Below are 21,208 nucleotides of genomic sequence, written 5' to 3' on the forward strand. Positions count from 1 at the left end.
GTTCTGCATGTGTTCAGGAGGCCAGTTCCCTGGGGTCTCCCACTGGGGGTGGGGCAGACATGTTGGCAGACCTTCAGGAAAGAGGGACTTGGAAGAATTTTAGATTAGGAGATCCAGTTGACAGTTTTACAATCTTTAGTTCCTCAGTTTAATATTATGTCAATGCCAAGTGGAAGTATACTCATTTTCCACATTAACATTTTACAGACACATATACTAACCATGACATTATCATGGGGGCAAAACAGTTAACTGCCGAATCGAATAAAACTACTGAACCAGAACAGACCTGGCACTCAATGCAGACACACTGTTAACCTGACTATTCTGTGCTGAGCTGCTCAATCCTGGCCAACTTTTTTTGACCCCAAGGACTGTAGCTCGCCAGGCTCCTCTGTCCATGGGGATCCTCCAGGCAAGAATACCGGAGTGGGTAGCCACTCCCTTCTTCAGGGCATCTTCCCAACCCTGGGATCGAACCCAGGTCTCCCACATTACAGGCAGATGTTTTACCAGCTGAGTTACCAGGGAAGCCCAAGGGTACCCGAGGGGGTTGCCATGCCCTCCTCCAGGGGATCATCCCATCCCAGGGATCGAACCCAGGTCACCCGCATTGCAGGTGGATTCTTTACCATCTGAGCCACTTACCATTATTTTCCTCCCTTTGAACTCCAGAATAATACATGATCTTCCCACTTCCTGCCCAGCTCCACTGTAAACATTCAAAGGAAAAAATAAAAATGATTAAAAAGCCATCAAAATGAAGCCAAATAAATTCAAACTTTTTTTTACAACTTAAACTATGTTCCATCTGATGACAACACTAACTTGAGGCAGATGAGTTCCACAAAACTACAAAGACAGGGAAGAACAGCGTCAATGTGGGAAAAAAATGAAAAGTGGCCTCTGAGAGGTCAGACTGAGAGGACAAAGGTTAAATCTAACCTTCTGAATGTTAGGGTTAAAATGATGATGTATTTAAAATGTAAACTAGTAGTGACTCAGATGATTTAATTAGACTTTTAGAATCAGCACTTAAGTAAAAACCCATAAGCAGTTAAAAATTCTTTCATTTTAAGATGATAATACACATTTACCAAATGGCTTAAATACTTATTCATACATGTGAATCTCATTCCTTTTTCTACTTTGTTATTTCACTTAAAACAAATTTCCTTTCTTCAGAACAAACAGCCTTTCTTTCCAATTATCACAAGGCTTTAAGCCTCACCAGTCTAACCCCTCGCCTTCTTTGATGCCTTATCCCAACCATTGTAGCTTATGATTCACCCACTTATTTAACATCAAGCCGTTTTTTGGCTGCACTGTGGGGCGTGTGGGATCTTAGTTCCCTGACCAGGGATTGAACCTAGGACTTCAGCAGTGAAAGCACTGTCTTAGCCACTGGACTGCCAAGGAACTCCCTCAAGCAGTTTCTATTTGCCAAGCAGTGTAGATAAGCACCTAGCATATGGAAAGGCCTAATACCAGGACCCTGGCTCCAAGAACAGATAGGCTCCAGGACTGACATGAGATGGATGCATCCTCAGACCGAGATCCTACTCCAGAGCAGGATGCAGACAAAGAAAATCAGACAACCACAGAGCTACCATGAGCCCCTGGCCTGCCACTTTAACTGGCCCTCTGTGCTCCCTCTTGAGTATCCCTCCAGTTTTTGGTGCAGTTTTTCCTACAGTTGTTGGTATAGTAACTATTTCAAACTTTCTCCCCTTTCCTAAATTTTCCCATGCTCTATCCTACTTGAGTCATGGGCTGTCTGTATCAAAAAATTACTGAGTTTGTCGGTTCCCTCAGCTTGCCAATGGACTCACATCCTTCTCCTCTTCCACTTCTCCTGGAACAGAGAACAGATCTCTCTCTGTAAGGTTAACCTTTTCACCATGGTTCTACACTCTGCCTTCTCCCTCCCTTCCTCTGAGGTACTGACCCCTGCTACATCACTGGCTTTCCCCTTGCTATCCTCTTTGACATCTGCATTTAAACATGCCAGTCATCCCTGTCCCCAGATGAAAATCCCTTAATTCTAATCTCTAGTCTCCCTGTCTGCTTACTAAAGGTTGCATACATTGAATTCTGGCTTTTTACCAACCATCCCTCTGAAACTCCCTGAAAAACAGCTCTGTGTTGCTAAGTGCAAAGAGCCCTTCTCAGTTCCTATCTCACTCTTCTCCAGGCAGCACGTCATCTGTCCTATTCCATCCCTCTCTGAGCCTGGTTTCTTTGACGTCATGCTCTCATCCTGTCCTGCTGGTTTCCTCCTTAGTTTCCTTCATGCAGCTGCCTCTACCCATCTTTCAAAAGCTGTTATTCCAAGGGTTCTCTCCTCGGCTCCTTTCTCAGTCTTTCTGATCTTCATCCTCACATCTTTAACACATTGAGGACTTCCAATTCTCTATTTGTAGTCCAAATACAGATATTTGTTCTCCTGAACCCCAGACCTCTAACAGTCACCTGGTTTTGGTTTCTCTCCTGGGACATCTCACAGGTGCCTAATATTCAAATATGCCAAACAAGTCTGCACTTCAAGTCCCTAGTCCTCTTCTTTCTCGAACACTCTGCCCTGATATTGACATAATTGGCTCCTGTGTATCATTTGGGTCTCAGTTCAAATTCCTCATTTGCTCTTCAGACCACTCTATCGTAACACTTATTACTACATGATGTCATTATTATCTTCTTATTTATGGCTTATTTCTCACTATTAAAGTGAAAGCTCCATAATAGCATAGACGTCTATTTCATTCACTGCTATACAGTAAGGCGCCTGACATGCAAGAAATCTCAAGAAAAACTTCCTGAATGAGTAAAAACTCCCAAATTAGGAAACTTGGGAACATTACATTAAATTAAAGAAGCCAGTTTCAAAAGGTTACATGTTGCAACCCATTTATATGAAATGTCCACAACAGGGTAATCTGCAGAGACAGAAAGGAGATTAACGGTGGCTGAGGACTGGGCAGGTTGGAGGGCAATGATACAGGGTTTCTTTCTGGAATGATGAAAATGTCCTGGATTAGACAGTGGTGATAATTATAAAACTCTGTATAGATTAAAAACTGTTTAACTGTACACTTTAAATGAGTGTGCTGATGTGATTTCAATCTCAATAAGGCTGTTATAAAAGAATTTAAAACTCCCAAATTTATTCCAGACCTACCCCATCTCAGGTACTCCTGGAGTAGCACCACCACTTACCAATTATCCTACCTGGGAACTGGAGTTATCCTAACTCTCCTCTCTGCCCTGCCTTCCCTTCCAACATCTGCCTCTTCTAACGTATCTGATCACTGACAAAGCTCTAAAGCTTTCACTTCTTTACTCTCTCAGGGCTCTCTTTCCAACCCACTGCTGCTCATTTCACTCATTTCAAGATCTCATTGCTTATCACTTGGTTTGTTTCGATCTCATCCTACTGGATTCTCTCCACTTGATCCACCTTTTTTTTTTTTTTTTTTGGCCACACCACGTGGCATGAGGGATCTTAGTTCCCTGACCAGGGATCAAACCTGCATCCCCCACAGTGGCAGCTCAGAGTCTTAACCCCTGGACCACCAGGGAAGTCCCTTATTACACCTTTAATTCATCTGTGCCACTGCTGCCAGAGGCATCTTTGATCTTCCTAAAGCATAATTTCCACCACATCCCATCCTTGCTTAAGAACCTTCCTTGGCTCCCTATAACTGGCAATAAAGACTCCAAATCCTTGGTATGTATGTATCCAAGGTCCTTCATAAGCTGGACTCTGAGAGCCTCTACCGTCTCATCTGCTATCTTTTAGCTGCACCCATAGGGAGACTGGCCACAGAGAGACCTCTCATTTTCACATGTGCCACTTCCTCAGCCTGCAACATCCCTGCCCCCATGCTTTGGCTATCTTTGATTTCTAGTCAATCTCTAGGACTCAGCTCAGTGTCCTGATTTCCAGGGCGCAGGATGGCATTGTCTTCTCACTGGAAGCCCACTCTGCACACTCTCAGGGCCTTAGTGCAATGCCTGTGTGTCCTCTTACAGTGGTCACAACTCACTGAGCTGTGGACTGGATTGGACTGTATTTCAGGTCTGACTCCAAAGCAATTGGCTGCGGTTATTCCAAACTCTCTCTCCAGCACTTTTCATTTGGCACTGCAATTCCCATCAAAAGGGTGAATTCAGTTAACTCAGCCCCATCTTATTTGTATCCCTAGTGCCTAGTGTGCTGCTTGACACTCGCTCAGTTTGCTGAACACAAGAAGAGACGACAGGTGTGAAGTGAGCGGCAGGCAAACTTGTGTTCCATCCCCAGTAGGTGCTCAAGGAGTTATTGAATGAACAAGTGAAGGAGATACTTTCTACCTTTGGAAAAATGCACGTGTTCACTTGGTGCTAACTCATGTCTAACAATAAACATGTTTGTGAATTCAAACTGCACAGTTAGGCAAGTTCTCATTTCTCTAAGCAGCATTCCAGGTCCATAAGGTGCTTCTCTGACAGAAGGCCATTTCCAATGAAAGACAAGCCCTCTCACGGTCAATCAACGGCTGAGATATTGTCCTAACATTTCTGCCTTTTCATATCTCCCACTTTCTACCTTCCCTATTCCGGGAGAGTTTGAGCTCTGAATGGAACTCACAAGTTCCCTAATGTATTTCCCCTTTCACATTTCGGCAAATATGAGTCCTGGAGGTTAATAAGGCACAAGTTTAGTTCTTCCTCGCTCTGTCACAGCCTTATCCAGTTATCATCTCACCCTGCTATCCCCAGCATCCTTGGTTCCCTCACAAGTCGCCCCTCTTGGGCGTATACGAAAGCGCCCTGCGATCCCACCATAGGCCCTTTTTCCACCCCCTCGGCCCCCAAACCCAACATCCTATCCTCCCTTGAAACTGAAGAAAAAGCAAAATCCTATTCAACCTAGCAGGCCCCTTCCGATTCATAGTTCTTCAAACCGCTGCAGCCGCAGAGGCCTTGCCCGCAGCTGCGAGCCAGGGGCAGGCTGCCGAGGCAAGCGGGCCTGGGGCGGGGGGCTACTGAGGCCAACCATCGGGTTCCCCTCCTCGCCTCACAGTCACGGCTTCAGTCCCTCTCAGGTCCCTTACAGGGGTCGGATCAGCAGCTGGTCACTCTCCTCTGCAGGAATCGCGGACATCTCAGAAGTCCAAAAGGGAATGAAGAACAACAGGTCGCGGGAGTCTTTCTAAACTAGAAGAAAAGACACAGAGACCCTAAGACGGAAGAGCCACCCCCGCTCCATCCCACGAGAGCACAACTTCCGGCATCTCGGCGCCCGAGACACTAGGATCCTCCCTCCGACTTCCTGTCGCAGAACCCAACTTGGAAGGCTCCTCCCCGCCCAGGCTTCCCGGGACCTGGGGCGGGGTCCGGACTGCGCCTGCGCGAGGCTTCGGGGGCGGGCCCAGGTGGGCGGGGTTCAGGGGCCCGGAAGAGCTGGCGCTGGAATTAGAACCGGAGGAGCCGCCGGGGCTCCTCCGGCTGCCCGGGCGGTGGCTGTCTGACGCCTGAGCGCGGACGGCGCGGAGGTGAGAGCCCGGCCGTCGCCGCGCTCAGGCCGAGCGTGGTCAGGAACGCTGGCCCCGAGGGTGGCGCCAGCGGGGAGGGCAGCCGCGCGGGGCGGATGGGTGGTGCCGCAATCTCCGCAGGGACCCGCCTGCCCCGGGCCCCGGGCCCGGAGGGCAGCGCCAGGCGGGCGGCAGGAGCCGCGCAGCGGGCCTGGGCCTGCCCGTGGAGGCAGGGCCCTGGGCCGATCCCTGTCTGGGGTGGGACTGCGGCCCCGGTGACGACGGATGTGGCGTCTGGTTGGGTCCTGTCGGAAGGCGAAGGGGTGCGAGCACCCGCGGCGCTGTTCCCCGCCCCCGGCCCTGATCTGAGCTCAGGGCGACGAAGGGCGGCCGTCTTTTTTTGTGCTGGATCCTGTCGGTTTCTCCGCGCGCTGGAGTTTTCCCCGCAGCGGGGCCGGGCTGGGGCCGTGTCTGTCTGTCTGTTGTCCAGCGCACCAGCACGTGGCAGGCGCTCACGACGGCGACGAATACCTGGGGAGCTGGGTGGGGTCTGCGGGGAGCTTTGGCGGCAGCTCTGCCGAGGTTCCCGATTTGGCCTCAATCGTGTGAGAGTTGGACCCTAAAGAAATCTGAGCGCGGAAGAATTGTTGCTTTTGAACTGTGGAGAAGACTTTTGAGAGTCCCTTGGACTACAAGGAGATCCAACCAGTCCATCCTAAAGGATATCAGTACTGAATATTCATTGGAAGGACTGATGTTGAAGCTGAAACTCCAATCTTTTGGTCACCTGATGCGAAGAACTGACTCATTGGAAAAGACCCTGATGCCGGGAAAGATTGAAGGCGAGAGGAGAAGGGGACAACAGAGGATGAGGTGGTTGAATGGCATCACCGACTTGATGGACATGAGTTTGAGCAAGCTTCAGGAGTTGGTGATGGACAGGGAGACCTGGTGTGCTGCAGTCCATGGGGTCATAAAGAGTCAGACACGACTAAGCGACTGAACCGAACTGATTATTAGCCTTGTGGCCTTGGGCAAGCTGCTTAATAAACTTAGAGCTTTGGCTGCCTCATTTGAAAGGGGCTGTAATATTGCAACCTTGCTGGTCATTAGAGAGGGTCAGAGGTACTGTATATACAGCATAAGGACATATATATATATGTACACACACACACACATATATATATATAGCATTTTTTGTTGTTTTTCAGTCTCTTGGTAGTGTCTGACTCTGTTGCAACCCCATGGACTTTGGGCTTCCCAGGTGGTACTAGTGATAAAGAGCCTGCCTGCCAATGCATAAGATGTAAGAGACAGCGGTTCGATCCCTGGGTGGGGAAGATCCCCTGGAGAAGGAAATGGCAACCCACTCCAGTATTCTTACCTGGAGAATCCCATGGATGGAGGCACCAGGCAGGCTACAGTCCTTGGGATCACAAAGAGTCAGACATGACTAAGCTACTGAGTACAGACTGTTAGCCCTCCAGGCTCCTCTGTCCATGGAATTTCCCAGGTAAGAATACTGGAGTGGGTTGCCATTGCTTTCTCCAGGGAATCTTCCCCACCCAGGGATCGATCCCCAGGCTCCTGCATTGGAGGGAGGATTCTTTACTGCTGAGCCACCAGGGAAACACACACACTCATACGTATACATGTAGATACCTCTATGTATATATGTATATGACGCTTAGCCCTGGGCAGCAAATGGTAGGTATTCAGTATGTGGAGCTTGTCATCTGGGTATTATCTCACAAGAAAGTTCTCTAGTTGGCTAGCATGGCCTCTGACAGGCTGTGCCAGGCATCGGGTATACAGAGATGACCTAGCCCTGGTCTTTGATGCACTCACAGTTCTGAGATAGTTACAAGTGGGCAGTAGCCGACTCATGCTAAAATCAAGATGTGGAGGACCATCCCTTAGCCCAGCTTGGAGGCTTTCTAGAAGAGAAGTCTGAACTGAGTCTTGACAGGTGACCGAAGTTAGCGATCAAGTAGAAGGTGAAAGGGTATTGTAGGCAGAGGGAACAGCAGGAGCAACGTGTGGAAACAGGGAGGATAATGCATGCTGAGAACCTCAGGCAGCTGTGCCATTCTTTACATATTAAGTGATTGTGAAGCTGATTGTGGAAGAGGAGACTGGAGAGGTCGAGGTGAGCCAGGTCATGCAGGACCAACTGTGCTTGTCCTGGCGAACAGCCTTGACTTCAGGCTTTAACTTTGAGGAGCCAGTGAAAGATTTTAAATTGGTTACATAGCATCTGACTTGAGTTTTAAATAAATCATTTTAGCTGGAGCTTGGTGATAGATTTGAAATGGCAAGAAGTCCAGCTGGGACTGATACCAACCAGTGGTCTTAGCCTTCCCTAATCAATAGAAATTGATAAGAGGCCAGTCAAGAAATTCAGGCAAAGCTTGGCCAGAGAGTAGGGGTGTGTCTAGGGGTCAGGCAGGAGGGGTGGCTTTAGGTGTTTTGCCCACCCCTTTGGTGGTGGTCAAATTGCCAACATCCATTGGATCATCAAAAAAACAAGAGAGTTCCAGAAAAACATCTGCTTTATTGACTACTGCAAAGCCTTTGACTGTGGGTCACAACAAACTGTGGAAAATTCTTAAAGAGTTGGGAATACCAGACCACCTTATCTGCCTCCTGATAAATCTGTATGCAGGTCAAGAAGCAACAGTTAGAACCAGCCGTGGAACAACAGACTGGTTCCAAATTGGGAAAGGAGTACGTCAAGGTACTCCTTGCTTATTATCACCTTGCTTATTTAACTTCTATGCAGAGTACATCATGTGAAATGCCGGCTGGATGAAGCACAAGCAGGAATCAAAATTGCCAGGAGAAATATCAGTAACTTCAGATATGCAGATGACACCACCCTTATGGCAGAAAGTGAAGAGGAACTTAAAAGCCTCTTGATGTAAATGAAAGAGGAGAGTGAAAAAGCTGGCTTAAAACTCAACATTCAAAAAACAAAGATCATGGCATCCAGCCCCATCACTTCATGGCCAGTAGATGGGGAAACAGTGGAAACAGCGGCAGACTTTCTCTGCTTGGGCTCCAAAATCACTGCAGAAGGTGACTGCAGCCATGAAATTAAAAGACGCTTGCTCCTTGGAAGGACTGATTTTGAAGTTGAAACTCCAATACTTTGGCCACCTGATGCGAAGAACTGACTTATTTGAAAAGACCCTGATGCTGGGAAAGATTTCAGGCAGTAAGAGAAAGGGACGCAGAGAATGAGATGGTTGGATGGCATCACCAATTCGATGGACATGAGTCTGAGCAAGCTCCAGGAGTTGGAGATGGACAGGAAAGCCTGGCGTGCTGCAGTCCATGGGGTTGCAAAAAGTCGGACACGTCTGATCAACTGAACTGAACTGAACTTGGTGGTGGTGAGTGCAGGAGGCATGTGCAGTACCCTGTTTTTGCTCTTCGGAAGTGGCACTTGGGTTTTTGGTCTTTTTGTGTCTTGTCCAGAATTTGCCCCAACTGCAGGTGTATTGTTATTGAGTTGCTAAATTGTGTTCTACTCTTCGTGACCCCGGTGGATTGCAGCACTCTAGGCTTCCTGTCCTCCATTATCTCTCAGAATTTGCTCAGATTCATGTCCGTTGAGTCAGTGATACTATCTTAGTGTCTTCATCCTCTGCTGCTCCCTTCTCCTTTTGCCTTCAATCTTTCCTAGTATCAGTCTTTTCCAATGAGTCAGCTCTTTGCATCAGATTACTAAAGTATTGGAGTTTCAACGTCAGTCCTTCCAGTGAATATTCAGGTTTGATTCCCTTTAGGATTGACTGGTTTGATTTCTTTGCTGTCCAGGAGATTCTCAGGAGTCTTCTCCAGCACCACAATTCAAAAGCATCAATTCTTCGGCACTCAGCATTCTTTATGATCTAACTGTCACATCTGTACATGACTACTGGAAAAATCAGAGCTTTGACTATATGGACCTTTGTCTGCAAAGCCATTTCTCTGCTCTTTAATATGCTGTCTAGGTTTGTCATAGCTTTTCCTCCAAGACATTTGTGCATGCATGCACAGTTATTTTTAGTTCCATATAGTTTCTTCATATTTTGTTGCTCAAGGAGGCATTTGTCCAGGTGCAGGCATTGCAGCAAAGGGTCCCAGGACCCAACCTGTCTCAGGACAGGGTCCCTCTCCCTTGAAACATCTCCTGGAGGCTGGTGAATTCCTTAAATTGCATTCCAGACTTTGTGAATTTTTTATGAGTTAAGGATCTATCACTTTAATCAGATAATGAAAAAGTATTTCTGTGTAACCATAGTCTAGAACAATGCAGGCCCTGTTTGATTCATGAATGGTATAATCTACAGATGGTAGAATCAGTGTGTCTTGGGTTTAACTGGATGTGGGGCGGGAGGACAGTGAGGGGTTGGTGGTTTCCCACTTTCTACCAGAAATAATGTAATTTACTGAAAGGGAGAGGAGCAGGTGTGGAGGGGAAGACGGGTTCTGCTTTAGGCATTTCTGCCTTTGATGAGTCTGTGCAACATCCAAGTGGCAGTATCTTTGGCCTTATTTTTATGCATGAATAATTCAGAGACAAGAATGATTTGCTTAATTAAGAACATGCATCAAAATAGTGGCAGCTATCAAAGGCTTTCATAAGTGCTTTTCCCCTACAGCTCCTAGACTAATGATGAAAAAAGAAAGTCTTAAGGAGTTGCCAAGGCCTTATAATGTAGTGCCTTTCAAATCATTCTAGTATTCTAGGGGTTTGAATGGATGCTTTGGGAATCCATAATAATACTATCAAACTTTTAAAAATCATTAAAATTGATATATATAGAGAGACTTGAAATGTGCTTAAACGTGCTATACAACAACATTTTAACCCATCAGATTATGGTCCTTTATGCTGCTAGGGTAACCCAGTTTTGGGCAGACTTTGGAATAAGGCACTCTTGCCTTCTCTGACAGAAAAGTATCCTGCAGTGGGGAAGCTCTTGTCGGCAACAAAGTTATCCAACAAGTCACCCACCAAAGCTTTCTCAGTAGTCTCCCTCTTTTTACTCTTAGGTTCTCTCTGTAGCTAGTTCCCTGCCCAGCAGCCAGTCATGTTTCTAAAACAGAAATCTGATCGTACCACCTGACTGCTCTTTGAAACCTTCCAGAGTCTTCCTGTGAAACCCAGAATAAACCCCAACTTCTGTTGTGGCCTGCGAGGTGTTCTGTGGCTCTGTCTCGCCTGCCCCTGTCCCTCCGCCTCCTGTTCTTAGTTGCCCTGGCGTCTCACTGGTCCTCACGTCAAATGGCATCCCTCAGGACCTGTGCACTTGCCATGTCCTCCACTCACGGTGCTTCTCCTCCACGTCGTGTCCGCTCCTGCTTCTCTCAGGTCTTAGCTCTCACCTCCTCAGAACATCTTTTTTTCTGTCTCAAAGAGTCACCCCTTCCTTTGTTCGCTATCTGCTTGACTTGCTTTAGTTCCCCTTAGAGCAATTGTTATTTCCAAATAATGTGTTTGATACTTGGTTTTCACGTTGGTCTGGCTACTCCCTGTAAAAATGAGCTCCCCAGACTTCCCCGGTGGTCCAGGGGTTAGGGCTCCATGCTTCCAGTGCAAGGAGGCACGGGGTTGATTCCTGATGGGGGAACTAAGGTCCCACACGGAAAAAAATGAAATTGATTAAAAATAAATAAAAAAAATAGGTTCCCTGAGGTCAGAGACTTTATCTGTCTTATTCACTGGTGTAGTCCCAGCAGCTGGTAGGTGCTCGCTGGCCACTGAGGAAAGAATGAATGAATGAGTTGGGTGTTCTTGCTACTCCACAAATGAAGCAAAAATATAGAAATAAATTGGATGATGGGGCTGATCAAAATGCTTGGGCTCAGGAGTCAAGTCTAGGGTCAGATGCTTGTGAGTGGACTTGGTGGTGGGGGCAGAGAGGGGAGTATCTCCAGATTCACTGGGAGAAACTGTTAATTGGAGAGGGACATTCACTGATTTATTCATTCTTTTCCTTCATCAGGTACCCTGTTTTTCTGTCAAGAGCTGACCATGTCAGAGTGAAAGGAAGCTATCTTTGCAGACTGCTGTCTGTGGAACCTTTGAAGACGGTAGAATAGCATTCGATTCTGCAGTAAGCAGACCCCTTTTTCCCTCTGTAGAATCAGTCTTTAGTAAACATTTGTTAGTTTCTCGAATTCACACATTCTCCTGAAAGATGGGTGACAGTTCCCTCATCTGTGAAACGTGGATTCTAACCTCCCTTCTGTGAACCCCTTCGGGGGTTCGGTCAGAGCCCAGCAGGATACAGCAGCAGACAGAGCCTCAGAGAACACTTGGAGCAGACTCTGGGTGTCTCCATGCTGTGAGGATTAAGTGAGACAGTGTGAAAGCACTTGAACTATTAAACATTTCTCTGGCCAGTTCATCATTGTTCAAGTATAATATGCTTGCTCCTGTGAAATGGTCAAGGAGAAATAGTTCATTAAAGATCTACATAAGGTTGACTCTGGGATATTTAGGTCACCTCCTTCCTGGCCTTACTGGAATGAGGCGAGAGGTAGCACCTGACATTATCGTCATGTCTGCCTTTCCCTAAACATAGTTTGCGACTTCAAGAAAAATGCACCAAACCCCAGAGGCATCAGTGCTTTCAGTTCTTGGCCCTGCTGTTTACAGAACAGGAAGCGGAGACGGTAACTGATCTCAGAATCTTGGTTGATAAACTAGTATGTCACATATTTTACTAACGTCTGGGCTTGATTAAAGAGAAGGCAGGCACTTGACTATGTTGAGGACTAGATGACAGGTGTCTGGTACTTCTGATTGGTGCTTTTCATACTTCTAGAGACGACAAAAAGTTTCCTACCTTTCAGGTTCACTGGGTTAAAACTTTGTGATTCAAGAAAAGAATAAGAAAATAGTATCCAAATTTTGTGGGTTGGCGGGGAATATTTATGTTTTAAGGAAAAGGAGTATACCACGGAACTGGGAGGAATTGGTGGTTATTATTTAATTTTATTCCTATTATGTGTAAAGAGATTTAAAGTTGCTTCTCTCCATGTATCTAAACAACGCTTGCTCTTACAGAGGAGCCTGTGGATCAAGCTATGGTGGAAGATGTTTCGGAAAGGCAAAAAGCGCCACAGCAGTAGCAGTTCCCAGAGCAGTGAAATCAGTACCAAGAGCAAGGTAGGTGGTGGAGTGGAGGCCGCGGCCAAAACAGTGAGAACTGTTTCTTCTGAGCAATGGTGCGTGAAAGGTACTAAGCATGGCAGACCTGTGATGTTCTTCAAACTGGGGATTTTACATTTTTTTTTTTTTGCACAAGATACATCCTGTTTGATTTAATTTTATTTTGTTTTGGTAGATTTTTCTGATGTCCTTAAATCCACTAATGTAGATGAATTGGGACCTGTGAGAGGTCTCACTGAAACACTGGTCAAGGAAATTGACAGGCAGTCAAGGAACTGGATGTCTTGAATTCTAGGGCTTGAGGTGTGTGCGTGTCATTATAATTCTGTGTCCACGACGGGGAGTGAGTTGGAGAGTGAGGCAGATGTGCTGATTTGAGTGTGCGGGATACTCACAGTCCTGAGTCCTGGCCCACTGGGCCCACTGGACTAGGACTAGAAAACTGAAACTGAAGTCGCTCAGTTGTATCCGACTCTTTGCAACCCCATGGACTGTAGCCTTCCAGGCTCCTCTGTCCAGGGAATTCTTCAGGGCATACTGGAGTGGGTTGCCATTTCCTTCTCCAGGGGATCTTCCCGACCCAGGGATTGAACCCGGGTCTCCTGCATTGCAGGCGGATGCTTTACCATCTGAGCCACCAGGGAAGCCCCCAGGACTCGAAAGCCTTTTTAAAATCATTCTTCACCCTTGTGAGCTCCCAGCTGTGAAAGGTGTCTGTGCCCAGAACCCGGACTGGGCGAGGCAGGGGGCAGGAGAGGAGCCCAGGGCCCAGCACCTCGAGGAGGTGCCTCTCCCCAGCCTGTGGGCAGCGCCCTGGGTGAGGATAGCACACTCAGGGAGGGACACGACACCACTGCCCGGCAGGAATTTCCATCCGGCAGGAGGGCTGAGCTCTCAGCGTGTAGCCAACGGAAACCTGACATTTTCAGAGTCCTGTGCAGTCTGGGAATGGGGTGACTAAGTTTTTCTTTAAGGCGTCTAAACTCCTGAATTTCGTCAAGAACCGCCCCGCTGCTACCTCAGCGTGAGGCCCGCAGGCTTGAACTGGGCCCAGTTTGCTGTTTTCTAGATCAGAAAATGGAGAAGGGGAGATGCATGGACCTGCTGATGGCCGAGTTGGACCAGAGCTCGTGTGCCGATTGCTCAAGGACCTGCTGGCCCGGCAGGGTGGGGGTCCAGGGGGGTGCAGGAAGACCCGTGCCCTGGAGTGAGGTCTTACCCCCAAGTCACGGGGAGTCTCGTGTGGCTTCTCTGCAGGCCTGTGTCCGTTAGACATGTGCTCTAGGATGAAGTAAGCTTCTGCTCTTGTCATTCAGAACCAAGGGAAATAGGCCAGTTTCTCCCTTCCCTTCCTCCTTGCTCAGGGGGTCGCTAGGTTCTGGCCTTCTCCTGCATGCGGGGGTAACTGGAAGCACAAAAGCTCATTCTGTTACTCCCTTCCCAGAAGGCAGCCTGACTCTGTAACAGCATCTTAATTCCAGGTCCCCTTCCTTCACTCTTTGAATATTCAGGTTTCTTCCAGGTTGTCAGAACCACACAAACATGATGATGACCGTCTCTGTGCATACAGCTCTTATTTGAAAGTGAAAGTCGCTCAGTCGTGTCTGATTCTGCGACCCCATGGACTATACAGTCCATGGGATTCTCCAGGCCAGAATACTGGAGGGATAGCCTTTCCCTTCTCCAGGGGAATCTTCCCAATGCAGGGATCGAACTGAGGTCTCCCGCATTGCAGGTGGATTCTTTACCAGCTGACCCACAGGGGAAACTCAACGTGATGATGACCCTTTCTGTGCACATAGCTCTGCTCTTGTTTGAGATTCCCAGAAATGCAATTATTAAGAAAGGGAAGAAATAAAACTGAAGACTGGATACATTTTTACATTGATTTTGATTCACTTCTTAAACACCTAAAAATTTGACTGCACTTTTAAAATTTAATTTGATTTGAAGTATAAAAAAGTGATTTTTTTTTTTTCTTTTTGGCCGAGCCATGCAGCTTGCGGGATCTTAGTTCCCCAACCAGGGATCAAATCTTGGCCCCAGGGTAAAAGTGCTGAGTCCTAACCCCTGGCCCACCAGGGAATTCCCAAAAAGTGATTATTATTTTTTTAATCAAAGGTTTTTACTGTTATTTCTAAAAAATTAAGCATACTGAGAATATGATACTGTAGAACAAACTACATTGACACGTATGATTCTTTGAATTTTGCTGAACAGTTTCGTTGGTTTTTCTTTGTAATTCACATCACAGTTATTCTCTGGTCTGCCACTTCACCTGTGTTTACCTGCTGGGGCCAGGTAGTAGTTGGAGGCGTTGTGATACTGGGGTGAGGGTCAGGAGACGTGGGGTTGAGGTCTGGGGTGACTAGACGTAACCTTGGGCAAATCACTTCACCGCTCTGCATCTCTCCACTCCCTGCCTGCATTCTGCACAGAGTTCTTCTTGGGTTCTGTGGAAATAATATGAAAGTGAAGTATAGATTTTCACATGCAATGTGAAATCTCAAGTCTCAATACGATGTAAATATCAACTATCTTATGAGGCTATAAAGGTAATGGCTTTAATTTTAAAAAGTGTTGATCCCAGACTTGTGTTATGGGAAGAGCAATTGGGATTGTTTTTTTTTTTTTTTTTTAAGTTTGCTATGGAATTTGTCTTCAAAAGAATCTGTCATAGTTGATCTGCATGAATAACTGACCTGATTTTATATGTGTTAATTCAGTGATAGTAAATAAGTCATTTGAATGTTTGGTAGAGAATTTGAAAGAAAATAGTGCTTCTAATTATGTTTAAAATGTTTGTGTTTGATTGTTATTTCTCAGTCTGTAGACTCCAGCCTTGGGGGGCTCTCACGGTCCAGCACTGTGGCAAGCCTTGACACCGATTCCACCAAGAGCTCAGGTATGGACAGAGGTGGGATCATTTATCATCTCGGGCTTTTAACTGAAGTTCACATGGTTTTACCAGAGTGGACAATGAGTTCTTGACTATTTGGGGTTTTCTTTCTCTGCTCTGTCATTTTTGACAAGAGTTCAAAAATGGTCCAGGATCTGGTGGAAGGTGGGTTGCAGTGAGGAATGGGTGGTGAAAGCCACAGGAGCAAACTGCTTGTTAATGGTTGTGGAGCAAAATTATGTGTGGCTACATGGTGGTGACAGTTTAGAAGTATTAGAATAGCTTTGTTAAGAAGTGGGCTGGCGGAGGGCAAATTATTTTGGAGTTACATTGTTCGCAGGGGGTAGGACAATGTCCTGCTGATTAAAAAGACTAAGGAGCCTTGTACCCAGAGATGTACCAGCTGGTTAACATCAGGAGCACACGGTTATAAGCAGGGGTCTGTCACTGGCCCTTGGAAACATTTATGCAGCCTCCTGAAAGGAGTATCTCTCTATAGAAATCAAAGGTGGCTTCCGACCCACCTGTTAGCTGATGTCTAATTGGAAACCGACTACATTCATTTTGTTATACAAAATCCTTCTACTTTTGGGATCACAAACAACTGAGTCCATGCAAGGTGGTGAGAGTAGGAGAGGTGGAAAAGGGGATATGGTGGCATAAGGTCTATTGTCTTTACTTCCAGATGCTTTGAAATATTAAAAATGTGGGCATCTTTGTATTACATAAACATGATCTAAGAGTGACCACATAGTATTGCCTTACTATGTCAGATGTTGTAAATCCTTTGTGGTACCTTGTACTGGCTGGCCTTTATGGCACATGGAGTTCTTCACCTGTTACCATCTGGTCCCGTCTGGCATTACTCCATCTACACTGGGGGAAAGAAAGCCTGGTCTTTTCTGGCTGAATGGGAGAGATAGACCAGGTTTCCTGAGTCAGGAAAGAAATTCACATGGGAAAGTGGGAGAAGAAACCAAAAAAATAATCAAATGTCATATGCATTATAAAGGTATTGTCAAGTTGACATTTTAGTTTTCTTCTTTTTGAAGAAGTGAAGGCTATTAATACTTAATTTATTCCTACTGAGATCGTACATATTTAGTACATTGTGAGTCACTGAGGAAAACGTTAGTGAAAATTCAAGTTCTTTCCCATTGCATCAAAAAGTTTGCATTTAAAAATTTTTAATTTTTTATTAAAGGTTTAGTTCTAATGATAGTTGATTTCCTGTATGGGGAGGGGTTAAAGATACCCTGTAATGTAGCTGTTTCTTTTGAAGTCTTATGATTTTTCTTTTACCTTTAGGACAAAGCAACAACAATTCAGACACCTGTGCAGAATTTCGAATAAAGTATGTTGGTGCCATTGAGAAACTGAAACTCTCAGAGGGGAAAAGTCTCGAAGGGCCACTGGACCTGATAAATTATATAGATGTTGCTCAGGTAAAAAAAAAAAAAAAGTTCTATTTTCTCAGATTCTGGGGTGAATTTGTGGCTTTGGACAGAGACAATACTCTTCCAGTCTCTTCACTGCTTCTCCTGAAGCCACGCTTTTATCACTGTTAAGATGTCACCGAGTGCTGTGGTCAGAGGAGGGACCCCGGGACTGAGTCACAGAGGAACACAGGGACTTGGTTCCTTCCTTCAAACGGTGGTTTTTTACTCTTTCTGGGGCTGACTGAGGGCGTCTCTTTGTTTAAACGGGGAGCTGAGCGCAGTGAGTGAGTGCACACCACAGGCTTAGCTTTAGAACACTCTGGCAAATCTTAACTGTGGCTCCATGAACTATTTTCAGTTATTCGAATGAGCAATCTCATTCATGGTGTTGAACTCCCATCTCTCTCTATTCATACGCTGTCTCCAACAAGGATTGAGGTGAGGTGGGTTTTGAAAATATATCCCAGTCGAGAAAATAAAAGAATAAATTCATCACAAAGGAAAATTTAGAGTGAAAATGAAGACAAAGGTGTAAGGTTTGTGCATAAAGTATTGTGAGGTCGGTACTCTTTATCAGTGAAGGGAGTGGATGAGCTGGAATACTGAACACTGTCCACAGTCAGTTGCTCCCCGAGTCTCTAGAAGATGGAACTGCCCATCTTTGTGTTCATGAACAAAGGGATATTACTGCAATGGGAAGGTTCCCTTACCAAATTTGTAGAGTGTTTGTCACTTTTAAGATCATGTGGTCTCTTAATGCATGGAGGCGAGCTTGTTTCATATGACGTTTCATGTCCTCCTAAAGAAAGTCTCCTCTGTCTGAGAAGGAATCAGCCAGTCTAGTCCGCCGTTGACGAGGCAACTAACACGATTATCCCAGCATTTTACTTTGGAATCTATACAGTCATTCCAACATCGTGCAAGCAACAACTAATAGTCTCCTGAAAGTTTTCTAATACTGCTCCCCCCGCCCCCCACAAGTATGCTAGGATTATTTTCACACCGACAGGGGCTGCTGTCTCTCACAGCACTGTAAACTTGGGCTTGTCAGAACTCCTAAACTGTAGCATTGCATGGATTCTTGGAGTTGCCTTACCCTGTGTGAGAGGTGATAGGCATGAGGGTAAGCTTGCATGTGAGGACCCAAGAACTAGGGTAGGTGGACACTGCTCATGACTGTAATTTCTTCAGTGCAGGCAAACGGTTCCACAAAAACGTTGACCGTGTGGAACATCTGCTGATGGTTGACAGTATCGTTTTTATTTTAGAGAAGACAAGTCAGGCACACTAAGCAGATAAAATGTGATAATCTGCTAGGAAAACCATCAGGCATTATCTGCTGTCCTCCTTGTTTCTGAAGAGTTCAAAATACTGATGGATGTTTTCAAGAGCCAAAAAACCATTTGTCAAGCTGTTTATTCGCCCACAGCCCTGGGACACTGGGATAGCCAGACATATTGACACCTGGGTAGGATATAAACCGGTTGAGAATGGTTCCTACAGTGTGTTTCCTATTTAACGTGCTGACATTACAGTAAACTTTGAATAAGGAGCCTTACATTTTTCTAGTGTAAATATATAAGCCCCACTGGTATCTGTGAGGAGTGTCAGTTTGCAAACAAGAACCATGGGGCACATGGATCTGAGTTCTGGTCAAATTTGTGGACTTCTTACTGGAAAAAAAAAAAAAAGTGAGGGGTATTTCTAATGCCTCTTTGGAGAGAAGAGGGCTGTACCCCCACATTCTTTAAAGGGTTTGGGTTTGCGATGGCCAGATGCTAAAAGTGACTAATCAGAATCAAGAATGAAACATAATTTTTTAAAATGTAATTTATTTTTACTTTAAAGCAAGATGGAAAGTTGCCCTTCGTTCCACTGGAGGAAGAATTTATTATGGGAGTTTCCAAGTACGGTATAAAAGTGTCCACATCAGATCAGTATGTAAGTAATTTAATTAAAGGAGAAAATGGGTTTGGGGAGTTCAGACCAGGAATGGCCTTTTTGTAGTTAGATCTGCCCCTGTTTGCAGAGTGGTTGGTTTTTCGTCATTCCTGGCAGCTGGCCTGGAAAGTGACCAGTTTCCTAGGGTAAATGATTAGAGGCTTTTGCTTCTGTGTCGGGCCCAAGCCAGGGCCTCCCAGGTGGTGCTAGTGGCCAAGAACCCACCTGCCAATACAGGAGATGTAAGACACGAGGGTTTGATCCCTGGGTCGGGAAGATCCCTTGGAGGAAGGCTTGGCAACCCGCTCCAGTACTCTTGCCAGGAGACTTCCATGGACAGAGGAGCCTGGCTGTAGTCTGTAGGGTCTCAAAGAGTCAGACACAACTGAAGCAGTTTGGCAAAGCACAGGGCCCAAGCCCCCTACCACCCCACACCCACGGCTGGTCTGTCATGCATTTTCAGCTTAGAACCCCACACCAATTCAGAGCAGCTGTCAGCTGGGTGTAGAAAACAGGGCCGTGAATTTAGATTGTCTCAGTCTTCCTAGAACTTACATAGGAAGGCATGATTCTAAAGGCAAATTGGCCCCTAACCAAGTTCACCGGAAGGTCCCTTTTGGTGAAAAACCTGTAAAAACTATGTTCAGCCAGATAGATCCATGGATGGGTATGTTCTGTTTAAAGCCTCACGGTAAATTCTGCCCTGGAAAATGTGGACATGTGAAGAAATAGCATGGTCCTTCTTCCCCTGACCTCTGCAGGACGTTCTGCATCGGCACGCTCTGTATTTAATCATCCGGATGGTGTGTTACGACGATGGTCTTGGGGCAGGAAAGAGTTTACTGGCTCTGAAGACCACAGATGCAAGCAACCAAGAATACAGCCTGTGGGTTTACCAGTGCAACAGCCTGGTAAGGTTTTCAGTCTCTTTGGTTACAGGTCTCATTCATCAAACCAAGTGGTAAAACCAGATTATTTAGATTTTTCAAAGGCAGAAGAGATGCTGTCTGCCACGTTGTCTGATACCTGGCATAACAGGGGAATGCGTGTACCAGACGGCAGGTCAGCCAGCGGACCAGCCTACTGCAGGCTGTGAGCTGTTAGCCCAGAAGCAGCACGTGCCTCATGAGTGAATGCAAAGCAGGTGAGCGGAAGTGGGGTGTCCTCCACGGGCAGCCCCGCTTTCCTGCACCTCGTGGTCCTGACTCGTGAGGGTCCCTCCCAATGGCTGCGGTCCTGTGTTACCGAGTGCAGTTACTAAAGGGGCCCAGGAAGTGGTGACCCAGGCAGGCCGTGTCCTGGACGTCCCCACACTAGCGGTGTGTAGGTTTAGGACAGGCGTTAGGAGGGTCTGATCTAGTTGGGGAACAGACTTACTAATTCTTTTATTGTATCTTTTCACTTAATGTAGGAACAAGCACAAGCAATCTGCAAAGTTTTATCCACTGCTTTCGACTCTGTATTGACTTCTGAGAAACCTTGAATTCTGCAAGGGGGAAGTAAGCTTCATGTGCAAATTCAGCTGTTTTCTCAATAGTTTCTGTTTCCAGTCTTCAGTGTTGAACTGTTACGGAAATATGAGCAATCTTTTGCTCTCGATTTTCTGAAGAAAATGCAGTGTATAAAATACCAGTCATTTGTTTTTCTAGTAAAATGTGTCTTATTTAACAGCGAATTAACTCATTGAAGTTACCTACCTACTGGGACTAAAAGAGCAACGTCATTTGTCGCTTTTAGACACAAATAAGCCTGATAACTTTTATGTGTCACAGAAGCACCCTAGGTGAGTAAGGAACATGGAGAACTTTCTGAGGAAGACCCAGGCCATCTGTCCTGCAGCATTGGCTGGCGATGCAGTCTCACCAGCTCGGAGCTCTAATCAGGCAGAGGTCTGGTCCAGGGACCCACGAATCATGCTGGTTTGCAACAGTGATGCTGTCAAAAGTCACAAAAAGGGAAACTTTAAAAGGTGTGTTGTCAGGATAACTTGTTAGCAAACCACAATATAAACCACAGTAATTATCTTTGAAAACCCTCAGAGATTACTGATCATGTTAGAAGCCCTACACTGTTAAGAATTTCATGTTCAGTAGACTAGTGTATTTTTTTTAAAAAGTCTTTTTATATACAGTGCTTTACTAAAGACTAAAGGGGGCTTCCCAGGTGGCGCTAGTGGTAAAGAACTTGCCTGCCAATTCAGGAGACGAAAGAGACGTGGTAGTTCGATCCCTGGGTTGGGAAGATC

General features: G+C 46.0%; 2 protein-coding genes across 4 annotated transcripts in view; one reads left to right on the top strand and one right to left on the bottom strand.

Annotated features, from left to right (window-relative positions):
• The window catches only part of CPSF3 (cleavage and polyadenylation specific factor 3), a 34,786-nt gene extending 29,411 nt beyond the window's left edge, over window positions 1–5,375 (bottom strand). Inside the window, exons 1-2 of one of the 2 annotated variants that reach the window (XM_043469391.1) lie at window positions 5,097–5,375; window positions 649–712 (exon numbers count right to left, since the gene is read on the bottom strand). In XM_043469391.1, the coding sequence (XP_043325326.1) occupies window positions 649–712; window positions 5,097–5,146 (114 nt within the window). In that variant the 5' untranslated portion in view covers window positions 5,147–5,375. Of the gene's footprint in view, window positions 1–648; window positions 713–5,058; window positions 5,077–5,096 lie in introns of those variants that run through there. The other variant, XM_043469392.1, reaches the window with a different exon arrangement.
• Window positions 5,376–5,384: 9 nt separating this feature from the next.
• ITGB1BP1 (integrin subunit beta 1 binding protein 1) lies at window positions 5,385–20,617 on the top strand. Of its 2 annotated transcripts, XM_043469394.1 has the most exons (8): window positions 5,385–5,537; window positions 11,513–11,623; window positions 12,580–12,681; window positions 15,511–15,589; window positions 16,892–17,028; window positions 18,871–18,963; window positions 19,725–19,874; window positions 20,375–20,617. In XM_043469394.1, the coding sequence occupies exons 3-8, from the start codon at window positions 12,610–12,612 to the stop codon at window positions 20,444–20,446; spliced, it is 603 nt and encodes a 200-aa protein (XP_043325329.1). In that variant the 5' UTR covers window positions 5,385–5,537; window positions 11,513–11,623; window positions 12,580–12,609; the 3' UTR covers window positions 20,447–20,617. The 2 variants fall into 2 exon arrangements, with proteins under 2 accessions (XP_043325329.1, XP_043325330.1); XM_043469395.1 differs by lacking the exon at window positions 11,513–11,623 and having other exon boundaries at window positions 5,417–5,537.
• Window positions 20,618–21,208: the final 591 nt, after the last annotated feature.

Source organism: Cervus canadensis, chromosome 5 (assembly GCF_019320065.1).
Source record: "Cervus canadensis isolate Bull #8, Minnesota chromosome 5, ASM1932006v1, whole genome shotgun sequence".
Taxonomy (NCBI): Eukaryota; Metazoa; Chordata; class Mammalia; order Artiodactyla; family Cervidae; genus Cervus; species Cervus canadensis.

Bases quoted from the DNA above. Each gene is read 5' to 3' on its own strand.
- ITGB1BP1 (XM_043469394.1), top strand. From the start codon at position 12,610: ATGTTTCGGAAAGGCAAAAAGCGCCACAGCAGTAGCAGTTCCCAGAGC. The intron at 15,590-16,891 runs GTATGGACAGAG...TTTTACCTTTAG, and splicing joins CGATTCCACCAAGAGCTCAG to GACAAAGCAACAACAATTCA. The intron at 19,875-20,374 runs GTAAGGTTTTCA...CACTTAATGTAG, and splicing joins TTTACCAGTGCAACAGCCTG to GAACAAGCACAAGCAATCTG.